General features: G+C 30.8%; 2 protein-coding genes across 5 annotated transcripts; both read left to right on the forward strand.

The window, feature by feature from the left end:
• Positions 1 to 442: 442 nt before the first annotated feature.
• On the forward strand, positions 443 to 2,666 carry LOC119605767 (soma ferritin). 4 transcript variants are annotated; one of them, XM_037959056.1, is made up of 4 exons: positions 443 to 696; positions 1,063 to 1,203; positions 1,503 to 1,529; positions 1,742 to 2,666. In XM_037959056.1, the coding sequence occupies exons 2-4, from the start codon at positions 1,092 to 1,094 to the stop codon at positions 2,305 to 2,307; spliced, it is 705 nt and encodes a 234-aa protein (XP_037814984.1). In that variant the 5' UTR covers positions 443 to 696; positions 1,063 to 1,091; the 3' UTR covers positions 2,308 to 2,666. The 4 variants fall into 4 exon arrangements, with proteins under 4 accessions (XP_037814984.1, XP_037814986.1, XP_037814985.1 ...); XM_037959057.1 differs by having other exon boundaries at positions 550 to 908; XM_037959058.1 differs by lacking the exon at positions 1,503 to 1,529.
• A 4,956-nt stretch (positions 2,667 to 7,622) lies between these two features.
• Positions 7,623 to 8,654, forward strand: LOC119605765 (soma ferritin-like). The gene is made up of 2 exons (XM_037959054.1): positions 7,623 to 7,794; positions 7,902 to 8,654. The coding sequence occupies exons 1-2, from the start codon at positions 7,683 to 7,685 to the stop codon at positions 8,456 to 8,458; spliced, it is 669 nt and encodes a 222-aa protein (XP_037814982.1). The 5' UTR covers positions 7,623 to 7,682; the 3' UTR covers positions 8,459 to 8,654.
• Positions 8,655 to 18,420: the final 9,766 nt, after the last annotated feature.

An 18,420-nucleotide genomic window follows, 5' to 3' on the forward strand; every position in this document is an offset into this window, starting at 1 on the left:
CTATAATGAAATGGATTTTCATAAAGATCTTCTAAGAAATATGAACTTTGAAATCTCTAATCTAACTAAATAAATGCAACACTGTTGTACATAAATATGTATCTTTAGTTTTGTAATTTAAATATGCAAATATTTGTTGCTAACCCAAATAAATACACATTGTACATAACGTTTAATCTAGTTCATCATTATCTTATGCCAATTGATTGACAATAAAATATCTCGCTAAGTACCCAAATGTGTACACGATAACTCTGAATGAAATTTCGTTTTGGAAGACATGAATTATAGTATTACTTTGTAACGCAGTAGGATGATTCATGCACAACACACCCCACCACAGAAGATAATTTTGGTGTAGTGCTGGTTTCTAGTAGTTGAAAAAGTCAGCCGCCATGTTGGTTAAGCCATATTTGACATATGCACGAAAACAAAATCAAAATAGAGAGAATTCCCTCACAGAGAGTGAGTGCAAATAATAACAATAATAATAACAAACACACATACCAATGAACTTTTTGGGAATATGGTGTGTATACAAGTATCGACCCAAACAGCACTATAAACAGCAGTTCCAAAGTGTCTATTAAACAAGCAAGACCCCAAAAAAGAAACCGAAAAAAGACAAAAACAATTAAAGAATATTAAAACATCATATATTCATAAAGAATTTGTGAATTAAGGAATCAAAAAATTGTAAGTAGGGTTTTAATTAAAACAACAAAAAATTGCATTAGATAACGGTTTTCTAGAGTAGTGAAAAAGAGTAAACTGAAAATCAAGAAATTTCTATTTAAAAACCAATTAACTCGAGAGAATATAAAGTATTCGTTTCAAATAATTCAACGAAATCACACACGCACAGAAAAACGCAGTATAATTTTATAAAAATATTGATTGTTTTTGAGGTGTGAAGAAAAAATATAAATTTAAAAAGAAAAAAATTACTTGTGTTTAATAGAAAAACAAAATTTTAATTTAAAAAATAATTTTGAAGTTTTGGATGAAAAAATTTTTCATAATAATTGTGTTTTTTTTTTCTTTTTACATATTTTTTTTTAGAAACAAGAAAGAAAAATCGAAAAACAAAGATGAAATCTTTTATTGTTGTTGCTTTGTTGGCTGCTATTTGCGCCGTAGTAAAAACCGAGGAAGTTTGCCACTCCAATGTAGTGAGCGCTTGTGCCTCTTCCACACTCTCTGGTGAGTATACAATGTTTTCTTAATAATGTGATAAATGTAAAGAAAATAATATTTTATGTAGTAGTATGTTGATGTAATGTTAACATTAAGCAAAATAATTTTAACATTTCTCTTTTATGGTTTACCGTTTAACAAAGTAACATTAGCTATGTTACAGTTAACAGTGAACATGTAAAGTAATGTTAATATTAAGTGTTTAATGTTAAGGTTCAATTAATAGCCATGATAATTTGTTAATAATTTCCGGATGCTTTTTATTCTTTTTTTCCTAAATAACAAAAAAAAAAAACCTTAACAAGCTATAACCGGAATGTTTGCTAGTGAAAGTAAGAATTTAAATTTAATATTTAACAAGATTTTGTTTGATTAGTTAACAATTAAGCCACTAAATATTACTTTTACTATCAGCCTAAGCGTTTTGTTTAAAAGCAAAACGCCCAGCAAATAGTAGTTATTTTGTTTTTCCTCTTTAATAACAAACTTTATTATCACTCTCTTTAATAACCCTCAAAATTATTTACTTTTGTGTAAACAATAGGCACTTCTATTTGTAACTCCCGCTATGGTGGCATTGAACACATCGAACCTGAAGTTCAGGCTTACATCAACTCCCATTTGACTAAATCCTATGAATACTTGTTGTTGGCCACCCACTTCAATTCCTACCAAAAGAATCGTCCCGGTTTCCAAAAACTGTATCAAAGTCTCTCTGATCGTTCATTCGATGATACTATTGATATGATTAAACAAGTGACCCGTCGTGGTGGCAAGGCTAACTTCAATGTTGTCCACGAAAGTCCTGCTACTGTCAGCAAGAGCGCTTTACATTTGGAAGTCGATGAATTGCACTCTTTGGCCATGGCTTTGGATACTGAGAAACAATTGTCCAACGGTGCTATCCATGTCCACACCCGTTCTCTTCACGCTAACAGCGGTGAACGTGACCCTGAAATGGCTCAATACATGGAAGAGAAATTCTTGACCAAACAAGCTGCTACCGTACGTAAATTGTCTGGTTATGCCAACGATTTGTCCAAATTGATGAACCAACAAGATCCCTCTTTGGCCGTCTATTTGTTCGATGAATATTTGCAAAAGCAATAAATTTACTTCAATATAAATTATCATGAAATAATAGCAAACAGCAAAGAGTAACAGAAACAACAACATCTATTAACTAGAAATTATATTAGTTGTAACCAACAACACGAACTAAATTATCAACTTAATAAAACATTTTCCAAATTTAACTCTTTGTTCAAATAAAAACGCATTTTTAGTTTTATTATTACATTTCAATTAGATTTTTTGTTTTTTCGTTTTTTTTTTTTTTATTTATTTTGCCAGCAAAATTATTTGAGTATTATAAACATTATAATTTTTCTCTTTTTTCCCATTTCGTTTATCTATGATTTACCAATGTTATACAAATTATAAAATAAATAAATAAAATCTAAATATTACACATGTAGCACACTTCAATTTAATCCAATTAATATACTATTTCATTAATATAATTGTGATAATTTCCAAGTTCTTGGTTTTTAACCTTATAAAAACAAGAACAATAACAATAAATAAATCTTTAAATAAAAAGAATTTAAAGCTTCAAAACAAAACAAAAAGTGTTTTATTGCAAACTAATTCTCCCTCTCTCTCTCGCGCTAATTAAAGTCAAATTTTGATTAGAGTATTTAAAAGAGATGACTGACTATTTTAAGTAAAAATTTCTGGGGAACTACTAATCTCACGATTTGTTTAAATTTAAAAAAAAAATAATAATAACCGTTAAAAATCAATGCAATTTTCAAGATTATTTCATAAATTGATTAAAAAAGTCCATTAGTTTGTCTTCAAAATTGTTTACAAATAACTTGTTTATATTCAACTCGTCAGCATTTCCAATTTCAAATGCGCATTTGTTTTCATTATCATTTTGCGACATCTTTAATAGCTGTGATCTTTTGTAAAAACTATTGTAAATTTTGTTTATGTTTTCCTAAGGGAAATTTGCGAAATGTTTAAAAGTTTGGTTTTGGGTTGTGATAACACCAAATCATATTCCATATGGATTTTCAAGCGAAAATAGTATAGCCGTAGCGTACGCTTAACGTATGGCGCTATCGGGAGATGTTAAAAAGTAAATATTTACGAAATGCAGATGTAAATCGGCTGCAGTGAGTGATCAAGCGATTAAATGTAATGTATTATTTTTTTGTATATATGTATATGATCCAATAGAATCGGCTACAGTCTAAATACTAGAAATCATTAACCAATAAACATATAATAACGCCGATACAGATCCAGTAGAATCGGCTACAATCTGAGAACTAGAAATCAGTAACTAACTAACTAACTAACTAGCTAACTAACTAGCTAACTAACTAGCTAACTAACTAACTAACTAACTAACTAACTAACTAACTAACTAACTAACTAACTAACTAACTAACTAACTAACTAACTAACTACTAACTAACTAACTACTAACTAACTACTAACTAACTAACTAACTAACTAACTAACTAACTAACTAACTAACTAACTAACTACTAACTAACTAACTAACTAACTAACTAACTAACTAACTAACTAACTAACACTAACTAACTAACTAACTAACTAACTAACTAACTACTAACTAACTAACTAACTAACTAACTAACTAACTAACTAACTAACTAACTAACTAACTACTAACTAACTAACTAACTACTACTAACTAACTAACTACTAACTAACTAACTAACTAACTAACTAACTAACTACTTACTAACTAACTACTTACTTACTTACTAACTAACTAACTAACTAACTAACTAACTACTAACTAACTAACTAACTAACTAACTAACTAACTAACTAACTAACTAACTAACTAACTAACTAACTAACTAACTAACTAACTAACTAACTAACTAACTAACTAACTAACTAACTAACTAACTAACTAACTAACTAACTAACTAACTACTAACTAACTAACTACTAACTAACTAACTAACTAACTAACTAACTAACGAACTAACTAACTAACTAACTAACTAACTAACTAACTAACTAACTAACTAACTAACTAACTAACTAACTAACTAACTAACTAACTAACTACTAACTACTAACTAACTAACTAACTAACTAACTAACTAACTAACTAACTAACTAACTACTAACTAACTAACTAACTAACTAACTAACTAACTAACTAACTAACTAACTAACTAACTAACTAACTAACTAACTAACTAACTAACTAACTAACTAACTAACTACTAACTAACTAACTAACTAACTAACTAACTAACTACTAACTAACTAACTAACTAACTAACTAACTAACTAACTAACTAACTAACTAACTAACTAACTAACTAACTAACTAACTAACTAACTAACTAACTAACTAACTAACTAACTAACTAACTAACTAACTAACTAACTAACTAACTAACTAACTAACTAACTAACTAACTAACTAACTAACTACTAACTAACTAACTAACTAACTAACTAACTAACTAACTAACTAACTAACTAACTAACTAACTAACTAACTAACTAACTACTAACTAACTAACTACTACCTAACTAACTAACTAACTAACTAACTAACTAACTAACTACTAACTAACTAACTAACTAACTAACTACTAACTAACTAACTAACTAACTAACTAACTAACTAACTAACTAACTAACTAACTAACTAACTAACTAACTAACTAACTAACTAACTAACTAACTAACTAACTAACTAACTAACTAACTAACTAACTAACTAACTAACTAACTAACTAACTAACTAACTAACTAACTAACTAACTAACTAACTAACTAACTAACTAACTAACTAACTAACTACTAACTAACTAACTAACTAACTAACTAACTACTAACTAACTAACTAACTAACTAACTAACTACACTAACTAACTAACTAACTAACTAACTAACTAACTAACTAACTAACTAACTAACTAACTAACTAACTAACTAACTAACTAACTAACTAACTAACTAACTAACTAACTAACTAACTACTAACTAACTAACTAACTCTAACTACTAACTAACTAACTAACTAACTAACTAACTAACTAACTAACTAACTAACTAACTAACTAACTAACTACTAACTAACTAACTAACTAACTACTAACTAACTAACTAACTAACTACTAACTAACTAACTACTAACTAACTAACTAACTAACTAACTAACTAACTAACTAACTAACTAACTACTAACTAACTAACTAACTAACTAACTAACTAACTAACTAACTAACTAACTAACTAACTAACTAACTAACTAACTAACTAACTACTAACTAACTAACTACTAACTAACTACTACTAACTAACTAACTAACTAACTAACTAACTAACTAACTAACTAACTAACTAACTACTAACTAACTAACTAACTAACTAACTAACTAACTAACTACTACTAACTAACTAACTAACTAACTAACTAACTAACTAACTAACTACTAACTAACTAACTAACTAACTAACTAACTAACTAACTAACTAACTAACTAACTAACTACTAACTAACTACTAACTAACCTAACTAACTAATTAATTAACTAACTAACTACCTAACTAACTAAACTAACTACTAACTACTAAACTAACTAACTACTAACTAACTAACTAACTAACTACTACTAACTAACTACTAACTAACTAACTACTACTAACTAACTAACTAACTACTAACTAACTAACTAACTACTAACTAACTAACTAACTAACTAACTAACTAACTAACTACTAACTAACTAACTAACTAACTAACTAACTAACTACTAACTAACTAACTAACTAACTAACTAACTAACTAACTAACTAACTAACTAACTAACTAACTAACTAACTTACTAACTAACTTACTAACTAACTTACTTACTTACTTACTAGCTAACTAACTAACTAACTAACTAACTAACTAACTAACTAACTAACTAACTAACTACTAACTAACTAACTACTACTAACTAACTAACTAACTAACTAACTAACTAACTACTAACTAACTAACTAACTAACTAACTAACTAACTACTAACTAACTAACTAACTACTAACTAACTAACTAACTAACTAACTAACTAACTACTAACTAACTAACTAACTAACTAACTACTAACTAACTAACTAACTAACTAACTAACTAACTAACTAAATAACTAACTAACTTACTAACTATATAAAACAGACAAATCGAACTTATGCCTCAACACAGGCCAAACAATTTTTAACCCAGAGGCCACAGTGTACTTTACTGAAGGATTGAGCTGTGCTAAATCCGAGCCTCAGAATTTCTCCGTTACAACTGCGATTCGAGATATCTTGTCCTGAAGTTGGAAATAATTCCTTTTGAGACGTTATAACACAATAACGTTGATACAACAATATGTTTTTAATTGTTTACAAATCTGCTGTAGTTACTGAGATATCATCCCTTGCAAAGCATAATACATACCCTCCGCACTACAGTAGTGTAGTGTATAAATACCATGAATATAGCGAATACCGTGAGTTTTTAAGCTTGAGGTGAAGATATCTCGAAGGATAAAGAAGATATGTCAGATGTTAAGCTTTAAAGCTGGCAGAATGAACTTTCAGATGGCATAAAACATTTTATACATAAAGTTGTCTTGTCGCTGTTATAACGTCTCAAAAACCGCCAAAAATTACGTTTTTTCAAACTTCACGATATCCCAAATTCCAGATCAGATTCGTATTTAGCGTTGCTCAATCTTTTACAAGAGTATAACTTGGTCTAAAGGTTTCGACTTTTTTCAAATTTTGTCGGTCTATGTAATGTAATAGAGTTTTAGATCGGCTCCCACTGGCTTTCTGCACTAAGATAAACACATGTTCAAAATACCAAGGAAGATTACTAAAGACTTAAATTATAAATTTTACAATGGTTTGAAAATTTATAAAAAGCAGTACGGATCATGTTTCAATATTTCTTACGTCAAGTTCCGAACTTATGTCAATAGAATCACTACAGATTCTTAGTCCAAATTTTTGGAACTAATGATATAGTCATTACATCTGGAGTACTTCTAAGGAGTTTTTAAGGAACCAGTTTTTTTAGTTGTACATTCATACTAATTCAATGGAACGCATAGTAGCTTCGAAACTAATTATTGGAGCAGTTGGAAATAACATCAAAAACTTTGATTTACTAGATTTATTTTCATCAAAATAGAAAAGTATGATTTTCCAAAGCTACCTTTACACTATCGAAGTTACAGAACAAATATATATACATATTTATATGATTAATCAGAATCTTAATATTTTTCACATTAGAATCTAGTAACCGATAAAAAAAACTAAAACCACAATGAGTCTTCATTATTTCTTAAAGACATGATTTAGCTCAAGAAATTATAAATTAATCGTTTCAAATAATTGAACGAAATAACTTGTACAGAAAACGCGAAAGAAAGAATGAAATCTTTTATTGTTGTTGCTATGTTGGCGGCTATTTGTGTCGTGACAAAAACTGAAGATGTTTGTCATTATAATGTAATGAGAGCTTGTGCTAGCGATAGTCACACAGGTGAGAATTTAATGTTAAATGATTATTAAAATATTATTAGAAAAACAATAAGTAGTGTTTTTCATCTGAACAACGATATCTATAATTTTTCTTTCTAATAACAATAGGGTTTGTTTGTAACTCCCGTAATGGTGGTATTGATCACATCGAACCAGAAGTGCAGGCATATATCAACTCCCATTTTATAAAATCTTTTGAATACTTGATGTTGGCCACTCACTTCAATTCTTACGAAAAGAATAGACCCGGTTTTCACAAACTCTACCAACGACTTTCCGATCGTTCATTCGATGACGCTATTGAAATGATCAAACAATTGTCCCGCCGCGGTGGAAAGGTCGACTTCAGTGTTGTCCACGAAAGTCCCGCTAGTATTGGTCAAAAATCTCTAAATTTGGAAACCGATGAATTGCATTCTTTGGCTATGGCCTTGGATACTGAGAAACAATTGTTCAACGGTGCTATTCATATCCACACCCGTTCTCTTCATGCTAGTGAGCGTGACCCTGAAATGGCTCAGTACATAGAGGAAAATTTCTTAAGCAAACAAGCCGAAACTGTACGAAAATTGTCTGGTTATGCCAACGATTTGTCGAAATTGATGAGCCATCAAGATCCTTCTTTGGCCGTCTATTATTTTGATATATATTTAGGAAAGCAATAAATTAATTACGTAATCGTAAATAATATCCATATATTTTGAAACAATTGTATTACTTTAACAAAAAGATCTGAATTTACTATTGTTATTAGGATTTTATTCTAAATTATAAACATTAATTGTAATATCTAAATTTTTGAAACTTAAGCGCTATAATAAATATGACATTAAATATCAAGTCTGGGTGTTATATTCGAAATTCAAAGAATTTTCCAATCAGTGTTCGTGAGGGTTGAGGTGAGGGGGATATTTGAATCTAATTTCGGCGAAAGCCTGACAAAGTCAAAGAAAGTGCTCCAGAATTTCACTGTCCTCTCTACATGCTCAACATTCGTCTGAATCCCGTGTGTCCACTCAGAATACGTACGCTCATACTAACCTCAGATTTGCTCATTTTGAGGAGGCTTCTCGTCTTGCCCATTATTTTTATCTTGCCCCCGTTGCATCAAATGCAACGTTCGTCAGGTTAACTATCTCGAGCTCCCTTTCCTTTAAAGCTATTACATTCCCTCTTTCGTTGTCGACTACTCTCGAGTGTCCTGGTACCCATATGATGTCAACCTTACCTCTGGGATAGTATTTGGTTAGAGTTTTTTTTACAATCTAATACGGTCTTAGATTTAACTTTATCATCTGATATCGCCCTAATTGCCTTTTGCAGTCGATAAATATGTTAAGCTCTGTGGGCATCAAGCTTGTGGGCCTCGAGGCATCCGTGTATCAATGGATTACTGCGTGCATTTGCTCTAATGTTCCGCTTGACCAAGACATTCTATCTGGGATTTCAAAGTTTCCGACATCTTCTGTGTCTGGCACAGGCACATTCGCTGATTGTGTATACACGCAGAGGAAAAACATGGTTGTGGTAACCATGTTCTAAGGGCAACATATTATGGTTAAATTATGATTGTAGTCTAAACATATTATCGTTATTGTAACAATTTTAAAATATCATATTATGATTAAATACCGTGGAAATATTTTATCATAATATTTTTCTATTTATCATAATATTGTTATACTTGATCACATTGGATCGTATCCAATGTGATCAAAATTTCGTTTAAAAATATGTATCGAAATCAAAATAAATTTTACTGAATTAGTAAAATTACAGTTTCTAAAAAAATATATATAAATGAATAGATTATACTTACAATATTATACTTACAATTTGCTTCACAAAAACATAATATCGAGGGACTATACTGAATATAGTTCCTTGAACATGAAAATGTTTACAGTAACTAAAATATTGTTAAAATCTAATTAAAATAATAATAACATGTTTTTGAAAACAATATATTGTTACAGTAAACATGGTGTAGTTATAGTAACCATTTCGAACCATGTTTTTTCTCTGCGTGTAGCTTTCCAATGTGTCCAGTATAGATGGATGACGTGTCCTATAACCTCTTTTGGCCAGATCGCCTAAAGTTCTAAGCCGTTCGGTTATAAGTGCCGCATATCTTAAATATGTTTTAATGGGTAAGGTTACCAGAGCCTTGATTCAAGTAGTACTCATGACACCAGCATCATTCTGCGAAGGTTATTAATCGAAAATAACTTATTACTGAATCAATATCGGTATAACATTCGACACAAATATGTTCTGAATACATATACAAATCATTTTGGTATTTTTTTTTTCGTATTGGCCCATAATTGTCCAAAAATTCCAATAATTCCAAAAATCACTTATGAACTAATAATGATATCAGGATAAAATTGGACACAAATATATATGTTCTCATTTTGCGAAATAACTCTTTACTAAACAACGACATCAGAACAAAATGAAGTCCATTTCCGAAAAACACTTCAATGTACAGAATTCAGTTGTCGTTACAGAAACCAAATATAATATTTCAAAATTTATAAAATATAAATTTCTATATATAGGTATTTGACGTCTTTATAAAAAGTATTAAAGATTTACCCCCTTATTCATAAACAACATTTTATTTTATAAAAGGTTTATAAAACAAAATTTCCATACGAAATTTGATTTATAAATCGTTTATAAAATAAAATTGTCTTTATGAATAAGGTGGTTAATCATCAATAACATTTTTATAAACTAGATTTACACTATTAAATTATATTCATATGATTACTCAGAATCCCATTTAATCTATTATACATATTTTCAGAATTAACTAAAACCGCAATTAGTGCAAAAAAAATATTTTCTAATATGGTTTTTCTCTATCATATTTCTATTAATAATAATTATACCCTACACCACTTTAGTGGGGAGGGTATATTGGATTTGTGCTGATGTTTGTAACATACAAAAATATTCGTCCTAGACCCACCTTAAAGTATACCAATCGGCTTAGAATCGTTTTCTGAGTCGATTAAGCTATGTCCGTCCGTCCGTCTGGCTGGCTGGCTGTCCATATAAACCTTGTGCGCAAGGTACAGGTCGCAATTTTCAAGATAATTGGATGAAATTTGGCACGCACGTTTTATTTGACCCAAGGACGAAAATGGTTAAAATCGGTCCATTATTTCACCTAGCCCCCATAGAACAGAACCCCCCGAAAAGGGCTCCTGAGCTCATAATTATGTTAAATATACAGATATATCGATAAAATACGGCACAACTAAGTTTTATAGAAGTCTTGATGACCCTGCCAAATTTCATAAAGATCGGGCCCCATTTGACCCTAGCTCCCATACAAAGTCCCCATCAGAAAATTATTTAAATGTCCCAAATTAATTTATAAACACAAATATCGCGATGAAATTCAGCACAATAAAATATTATGTAAATATAAATATATTCCCAAAATTTTATTGGGCTTGGTCCATATTTGCCCCTAGCCCCCATATAAAGCCTCTTTCAGAAAATTAGTTTTTCATCCATAAATTGCTTAAATGTATCGGAACAAGGGAATATTGAAGATAAATGCTTTATTATGAAAAATAAATCACATTTAATATTCATAACTGGTGTAGGGTATCATATGGTCGGCCACGCCCGACTATACTTTCTTACTTGTTTAATATTGTTTTTATTCTATGTCTCTTCAAGTTTTCAAATAAAATTTACCCAAAATACCCTCTACCTAAAAGTGAACATAATGGCAATATTGTTTCATTATAAACAAATTATTATGGTTAAATTAACTCTCCCTCTCTGTTTTTATCAATAATTTTTAGCTTTATCATGTTGTTATGGTTTTTTTCTAAGGTTGTTTACATTTTTTGTTTTTATTTTTGTTCGTGTTTTTTGTTTATTTTTGTCTACACTAAATTTGTTTGTCGAATACATACAAACTGTTCTTGTTTTTTCTAGAATAGTATAAAACAAACAATACGACGTCATTTGTTTATTTGTTGTTCTTTGTCTATGACGAAACTATACGATGATTTGTTAAAATAATGTGAAAACGTACTTAATACGAATGAGGGCAGCGGACTGCAAAAATATAAATAATGAAGAGTTCTTATACAAATTTAAATGGATGTTTTAGCAGTTCATTCTTTCTTAAATAAGATCACTTGATTTGGAATAAAAGGCCCAAGAGCCGGTTTTATAGTGCACTCTAAGGAAAGGAATTTGATTTAAGTTTAAAAAAGTTCTTTGAAACTTAAGGTATTGCTGCGTATTCTTCCCAAAATTTAAATTTGGCATTGATCGCTCAATCGATCAATGCCATCATGTCACGAGCTTCGGTTTAGAAGATATAAGGTAATATGAATTGTGGTTCAGATCGGAAGTAATTTGGTATCTCTGAAACTATTAAAGATATCGTAATAAAATTTCACGCTGTTAATGCTGAGGTGTTTACGAGTTATAGATGATCATAATGGGAGCCTCTTAAAATTGGTAATCTTGGGTATCACATTTAAAAAAAATCGCCAAAAATCCATTTATGATCCGAATGACCTGAAATTTAAAATATAACTACTCCTTCAGAAGGTGTACAAAAATTCCCGAATCATATGAAAATTGTATATAAAAATTTATTTTCTTTTTCTAAAAAAAAAACCTTAAAACTACGATCCTTATAACATTTACATTTTATCACAAAAACTATGTAATATCTCTTGATATTACACTTGGGTATAAGTGGTACCATGTGTACTACTTAAACCAAAGCTCTGGAAACGCTGCTAGATATTATACCCATTGAAACATATTTAAGATATGAGGCGGCGATTACAGCCGAACGGATCTTTACTTTAGGCGAACTGGCCAAAAGCGGTTATAGAACACGTCATCACTGTATACTGGACACATTGGAAGATTATACACAATCATCGGACGTGCTTGATCGCATACCAGACACAGAATATGTCGGAAACTTTGAAACGCTGATCACAGATAGCATTTTTTGTTCAAACGGAAAACTAGATCAAATACCAGTAGGAATCCGTTGTTACACGTATGGCTTTAAATTGGGGGATAAAGTGGGCCTGGTATTCTATATTGAAGACGTAGAAACAGAAATATACCACTGTTTACCTAATCATAACACAAGCTTCCTGGCAGAAATCCGAGCAATAACGTAATGTGTAAATTGGATTAGAATAAATATGGCGCCCACAACCCTTAATATATTTATGAAAGCCAGAAGGCAATTAGGGCAATATCAAGTGATAGAATTAAATCTAAGACCTTTTTGGATTGTAAGAAAGCTTTAACTGAGTACTCTCCCAGAGGTAAGGTTTACATCATATGGGTACCTGGACACTCGGGAGTAGTCGGCAACAAATGGGCGAATGTAATATCTTTAAAGGGAAGGGGGCTCGAGGTAGTTAACCTGACAAACGCAAAACCATTCGACGCAACAAAAGCTGAATTAAAAATATGGATGAGAGAATCCCATAAGGCCTCTTGGAATAATGAAACGGTGGGTAGAACCACAAAGATCCTATAGGGTGACCCTGATAAGAACAAGACGAAAAATCTCCTTAAAATGAGCAAGTCTGAAGTTAGTATGGTGGCACGTATTCTGAGTGGACACGAGCACATCTATACAAAATTGGCCGTGCGGATTCAGACGAATGTAGAGCATGTGGAGAGGACAGTGAAACTATGGAGCACTTTCTTTGCCACTGTCAGGCATTGGTCGCAGTTAGATCCAAGTATCTTGGAAGTGATGTTATTCCGGAAATAACATTCTTGAATAACACTGATTGGAAAATTCTTAGGAATTACGTCCAGGAAACTAAGTTTCTGAACATTGAAAAATAATATACTCAGTGAACAAATTTTTTTTTCATGAAAAGGACAACAGGCCCGATAGCGGCCTAGGTGTATTTCTTCGGATTTGATGTAGTATACATCCTCCTATCAACCTAATATCTCTTGAAAAAAAGAGATATCCCACTCCATCTGAAGGAGTAGTAAAATTTTAAATTTCAGTTCATTCGGATCATAAATGGACTTTTGTCGAATTTTTATCAAAATGTGATACACGAGGTGATCAACTTTAAGGGGCTACAATAGGCCTCCATTTTAATCAACCACTGTACACTGAGGAAACGATGAATCTTTCTGAATATAATTTAGCCGCTAAGGACTGTTTTGATTTGGTTTAAAAAACTATTATAAATGATTAAAAAATTTTATTAAAATTCAAATAATTTTAACCCCTTTAAACTCCTGACAACATCTGTTCCCTAAACTAGTTATTATTAAAAAATATATATGTGGAAATAAACATAAATTTGTAGTTTTATATTTAAAACGGAACTTTTTCTTATACAAAAGTATAGAAAGATGAAAATTTTAATTGCCTTTATTGTTATTAAAATGCATAAATTAATTTTTATTGCATAGAAAAAACCCCAAATAGATTTTAAACATGCCAAACTCATTTGTTCGTTTTCCAACAAACTTTCATTAAAACACCTTTTTCTTCCTTGTTTCTTTTCTTGGTTAATTTAAAACCAAAAATTTATGTTTCTTACAGTTGAAGTTCAAGGAACATTAAATCGTATGTAGTGAGTAGAGGTATAATTTCTAAAGAAAAACACCTTCTGTGGTTATTAAAAGACATTCAATAGTTTGGGTTATAAAGGAGTCAATTTATGGATAAAGAGCAACACATGAGACCACATTAATGACAGAGATTTTCTATATAATTTCCTTTCTTTTTTTTTTTTTGTTAGAACTTAAAGAAAAATGGGATTTCTTTATGGTTTAACAAATGAATCATGAATGACCACATTTATGACCCTGAACTTCATTATAGTATAATACGAAGGGAAACAATATATAAACCATCCCCCTCCTCTTTGGCAGCAGACAATAACCACTTGTGCTCGTATGAATGTATGGGCAATAAAATTATGTTTTTACCACTTTTAATGCAGAGTAACAGCCAACACACTCCTTGGAGTTCATATCAAAAAAAGGACTTTGTTGTGGGTAGCAGAACATGTTTTAAGTATCCCAATTAATATTAAGTGGATTATAATATTATGACCCAATACATTTGTACAAGTACCAACTGTCTTTTAGGACTCATTAACCCATCCATTTATCTCATTTCATCTACCTTAATTTCATACTTATTGTCTGCATCTCTATCTATGTATGTCAAACATTACTAGAGGGACATTTCAGATTTTAGGTATTATTTCTATGATGTTCTTTCTCTGTATTTGCAAATATTGTGTTGTTTAAATTTCTCTTTTATTTAATTGTTATTGTGATTATTGTTTATTAACGTGTATGACAAACAGAGGTGTACGATAAAAGGCCCTTAGTGGGTTATCGTGCGAACAGTCAAGTAGAGTTGAAGGTACACTACTCCACACCACTCGTCAGATGTAGTATTGTATAGTATTAGATCAAGCCTGTAGCTATAAGAAATCTCAGGTGGTCATTAACTTTTGAACCAGATATGTCACCAAGGTAGGAAATGAAAAAATTGCCAAGGAAACTGTTTCACTTTGTGGATAGAGAAGATGGATGACTGTCTTTTTCTCTTAGCAACTGCAACAGTATTCATTGAAGTGGAGCCCAAGTCGACTTGCATGTCTGCCTAGAAACCATTGTCAAGTTAATATTGCTAACAACCTCGATATATCCCGTTTGTCTCGGGTTATAAGTTGTTTTAAGCGTTTCGCGTTAAAAAAAGACTACAATAACTTGGACCCTCTAATCTAAAAAGAGATAATTTGAAGGAAGAACTTGAGGATACTGCTTTTGATCTAGCAGAGTTGCTCCAGAATCGGCTTTGGGGAAATTCAGAGAAAATCCCGTTTTGGCTAGGTCATCTGACTCTTCAATTCAATAGTAGTCCCCCCATGCGTAGGGACCCAAACCAGGGTAATGTCAAACAGGCGACTCAGCCTTGACAGATCTTTCTTGAATTGTCTTACTAATACGGAAGTGGTAGTGTAAGAGTTAAGGAAAGAAGTGCTGCTTGCCATGAATATTGACGACATATACATAGTAACCTACAGGAAAAACTCTACAGTTGTTAGGAAAACGATGGAAGATAATTATACCAGCTTCTTCACAGAAGACATCAGAACCAACACCGCAGTTCATTTTAGAACAATCTGAAAAGATCCTAGAGGTATATTCGCTCGGTAAGTTACCCCTACACCATCAGTTCCTGGAAGGAACTCTGACTTTAAAATGGTCCCTGTTTTTTTGAACTTTTAAAATATTCATGTATATTAACAACATCGTACAAAGAAACAGAATCAACATTTTCTGTGGTGTTCCCCCTATCGTCCATTACATTACAGTTCAGCTCAAGTCTGATGGTCACTTGAGTGCGCTTGCTCAATTGCAAGGGAGCTGTGGTCTCCACATGGATCCACATCGAACTGTTCTCATATTACTTATGAGCGCTCTTTTATCACTTATTACTGGTCATTGTAAATTTGGGTCGTTACCAGACTTTAGGATCGACTTTTTTTCCGAACTATCTGATCTGTATAATTTTTATTTAGAGCGATTAATTGCATTTCTAAATTTGTCGAAATAGGTGTGAATTCAGTATTTGCACTGATTCTCTGTTTCTTATAACTTTTATAATGCAACTATATATATATATATATATATATATATATATATATATATATATCATAATATTCACTATTCCTATAATCTTTGTTCTTCCTCATTACATTTTCATTATTCTCTTACAGGCAATTCAAAGGTATACATAGCTGTACTCTTAGTAGTACGCAGCCTGTGTAATCTAACCTAGTACCCATATAATGTCGCCTTCTGAAAATTCTAAAGTTGCCCATTTCTGCTCAATATTAGTCTCTATTTGCCAATTACGTCACACACATCACACAGTCTTATTACGGAGATTTGGTGATTCTGATGGTGTTCATATGATTTTCCTGTCCTGTCCTGTTCTACTGCCACTACTCAAAATAACAATAAAATAATTACAAAATTATAATTATTATTTGTATAAGAAAAGAATACATTGCGTCATAATATTATCTTTACATTCCATATGTAATGTATGTTTTACGTGTATTTTGGAAATTTTATAAAACGAAAATTAAACCGTAAAATATAAATTTCATTTAATGATTATGAAATAATTTCATTGCGCTATAAATTCTATTTGTTATTGAAGAAAAACTTGAGGCACACATTTCCTTAATTACCATAACTAATTGTTAAATAATCATGTAATGAATAGTATAGTACAAAAGTACTACTACGACGTGTTCAAGAATTGTATGCAATTCAATGAAAAATAATCACAATTTGAAGCAGAAAATTAAGGTAAATTTCCATTAAATAAGGGTTAACATTTATGATGACTGCTTAGTTTCTTTTATTAGTTATTTTATGCTTAGTAGCTGGTTTTTAAGGCAGCAGATTTAATGTGAGTATATTTAAACTGATTTGGCCGGGAAGCCGGAAACTTAAAATTTGTTTAACTAATCATTCCACCAATCCTAGCTTAAAATGTTAGAAGTGGATCTGTTCTATAACCAAAAATAATCCCTGAATTCATGAAGTGACCTTAATTTCCCCTCCAATTTTATCACAATTTAGGAACTTATACGATTTCAAAGTTGGGAAACGAGTACGAACTAAGACAAAATCCCCATTATCCAAAGACGATTACATCGATAGGTCAGATAAGACAATTAAGTCTTTCAACAAAGTGTATTATAAAGTTATTAAAATAGCAAAAGACTAAAAAAGTTATCAATAGCTTATTATTGATTTATTAAACAGTTTTTACATACAAAATTCCTTCAATAAACCCTTAATAACTCATTTATGAATATGCTGGTTAAACTACTATGGCAAATTATAGTGTGCTACTTTTATTAGTCTTATTCTTTGACTCAGAAGACAATTGGTCTTTTTCTTCCAATAGGCAGCAGTTAGGTAAACATTCTCTTTTATGATCCCAGCCTAAAACATCCTAATGTAATAAATTCTGTAATAAACCTGGCGGAACTTCAACTTCAATGTCGTTCTCTCCGATCAACTGGAGTTAGGATAACAATAAATACTCTTTTACGCTCAATGTTAAAACTGCGTAAGAAATCCTAAAGTAATAAATTTTGGAATAAACCCGACCTAAATATTAAATTTTGAATTAAATCTTTTAAACAGAAAATGATAACAGAAGATTGATATTCACTAGTCACCAACCAACTCATAAAACAAAGTACATATATACATTTTGTTAACAAAAAAAAAAATACACGGGTTTTAGTAACTCATTTTGAATGAATAGAGACCTACAATTAACTGATATGATATATTGATTTAAAACTTGACGTGTAACACTTTGAAAAAACATAAGAAAAGCAGATCAAATAAAAAACTTTAATACTTTATCTTTGAGCGATCAAGGCCGGTTATAAGTGACAAGATCAATGTAAATACTGGACTATAGACTAGACTATAGACTTGACTATGGACTAGACTATAGACTAGATTATAGACTAGACTATTGGACTAGACTATAGACTAGACTATAGACTAGACTATAGACTAG

Source organism: Lucilia sericata, unplaced genomic scaffold, assembly GCF_015586225.1.
Source record: "Lucilia sericata isolate MDLA Ls3-8-SP2 unplaced genomic scaffold, ASM1558622v1 Contig000516F_arrow, whole genome shotgun sequence".
Classification (NCBI taxonomy): domain Eukaryota; kingdom Metazoa; phylum Arthropoda; class Insecta; order Diptera; family Calliphoridae; genus Lucilia; species Lucilia sericata.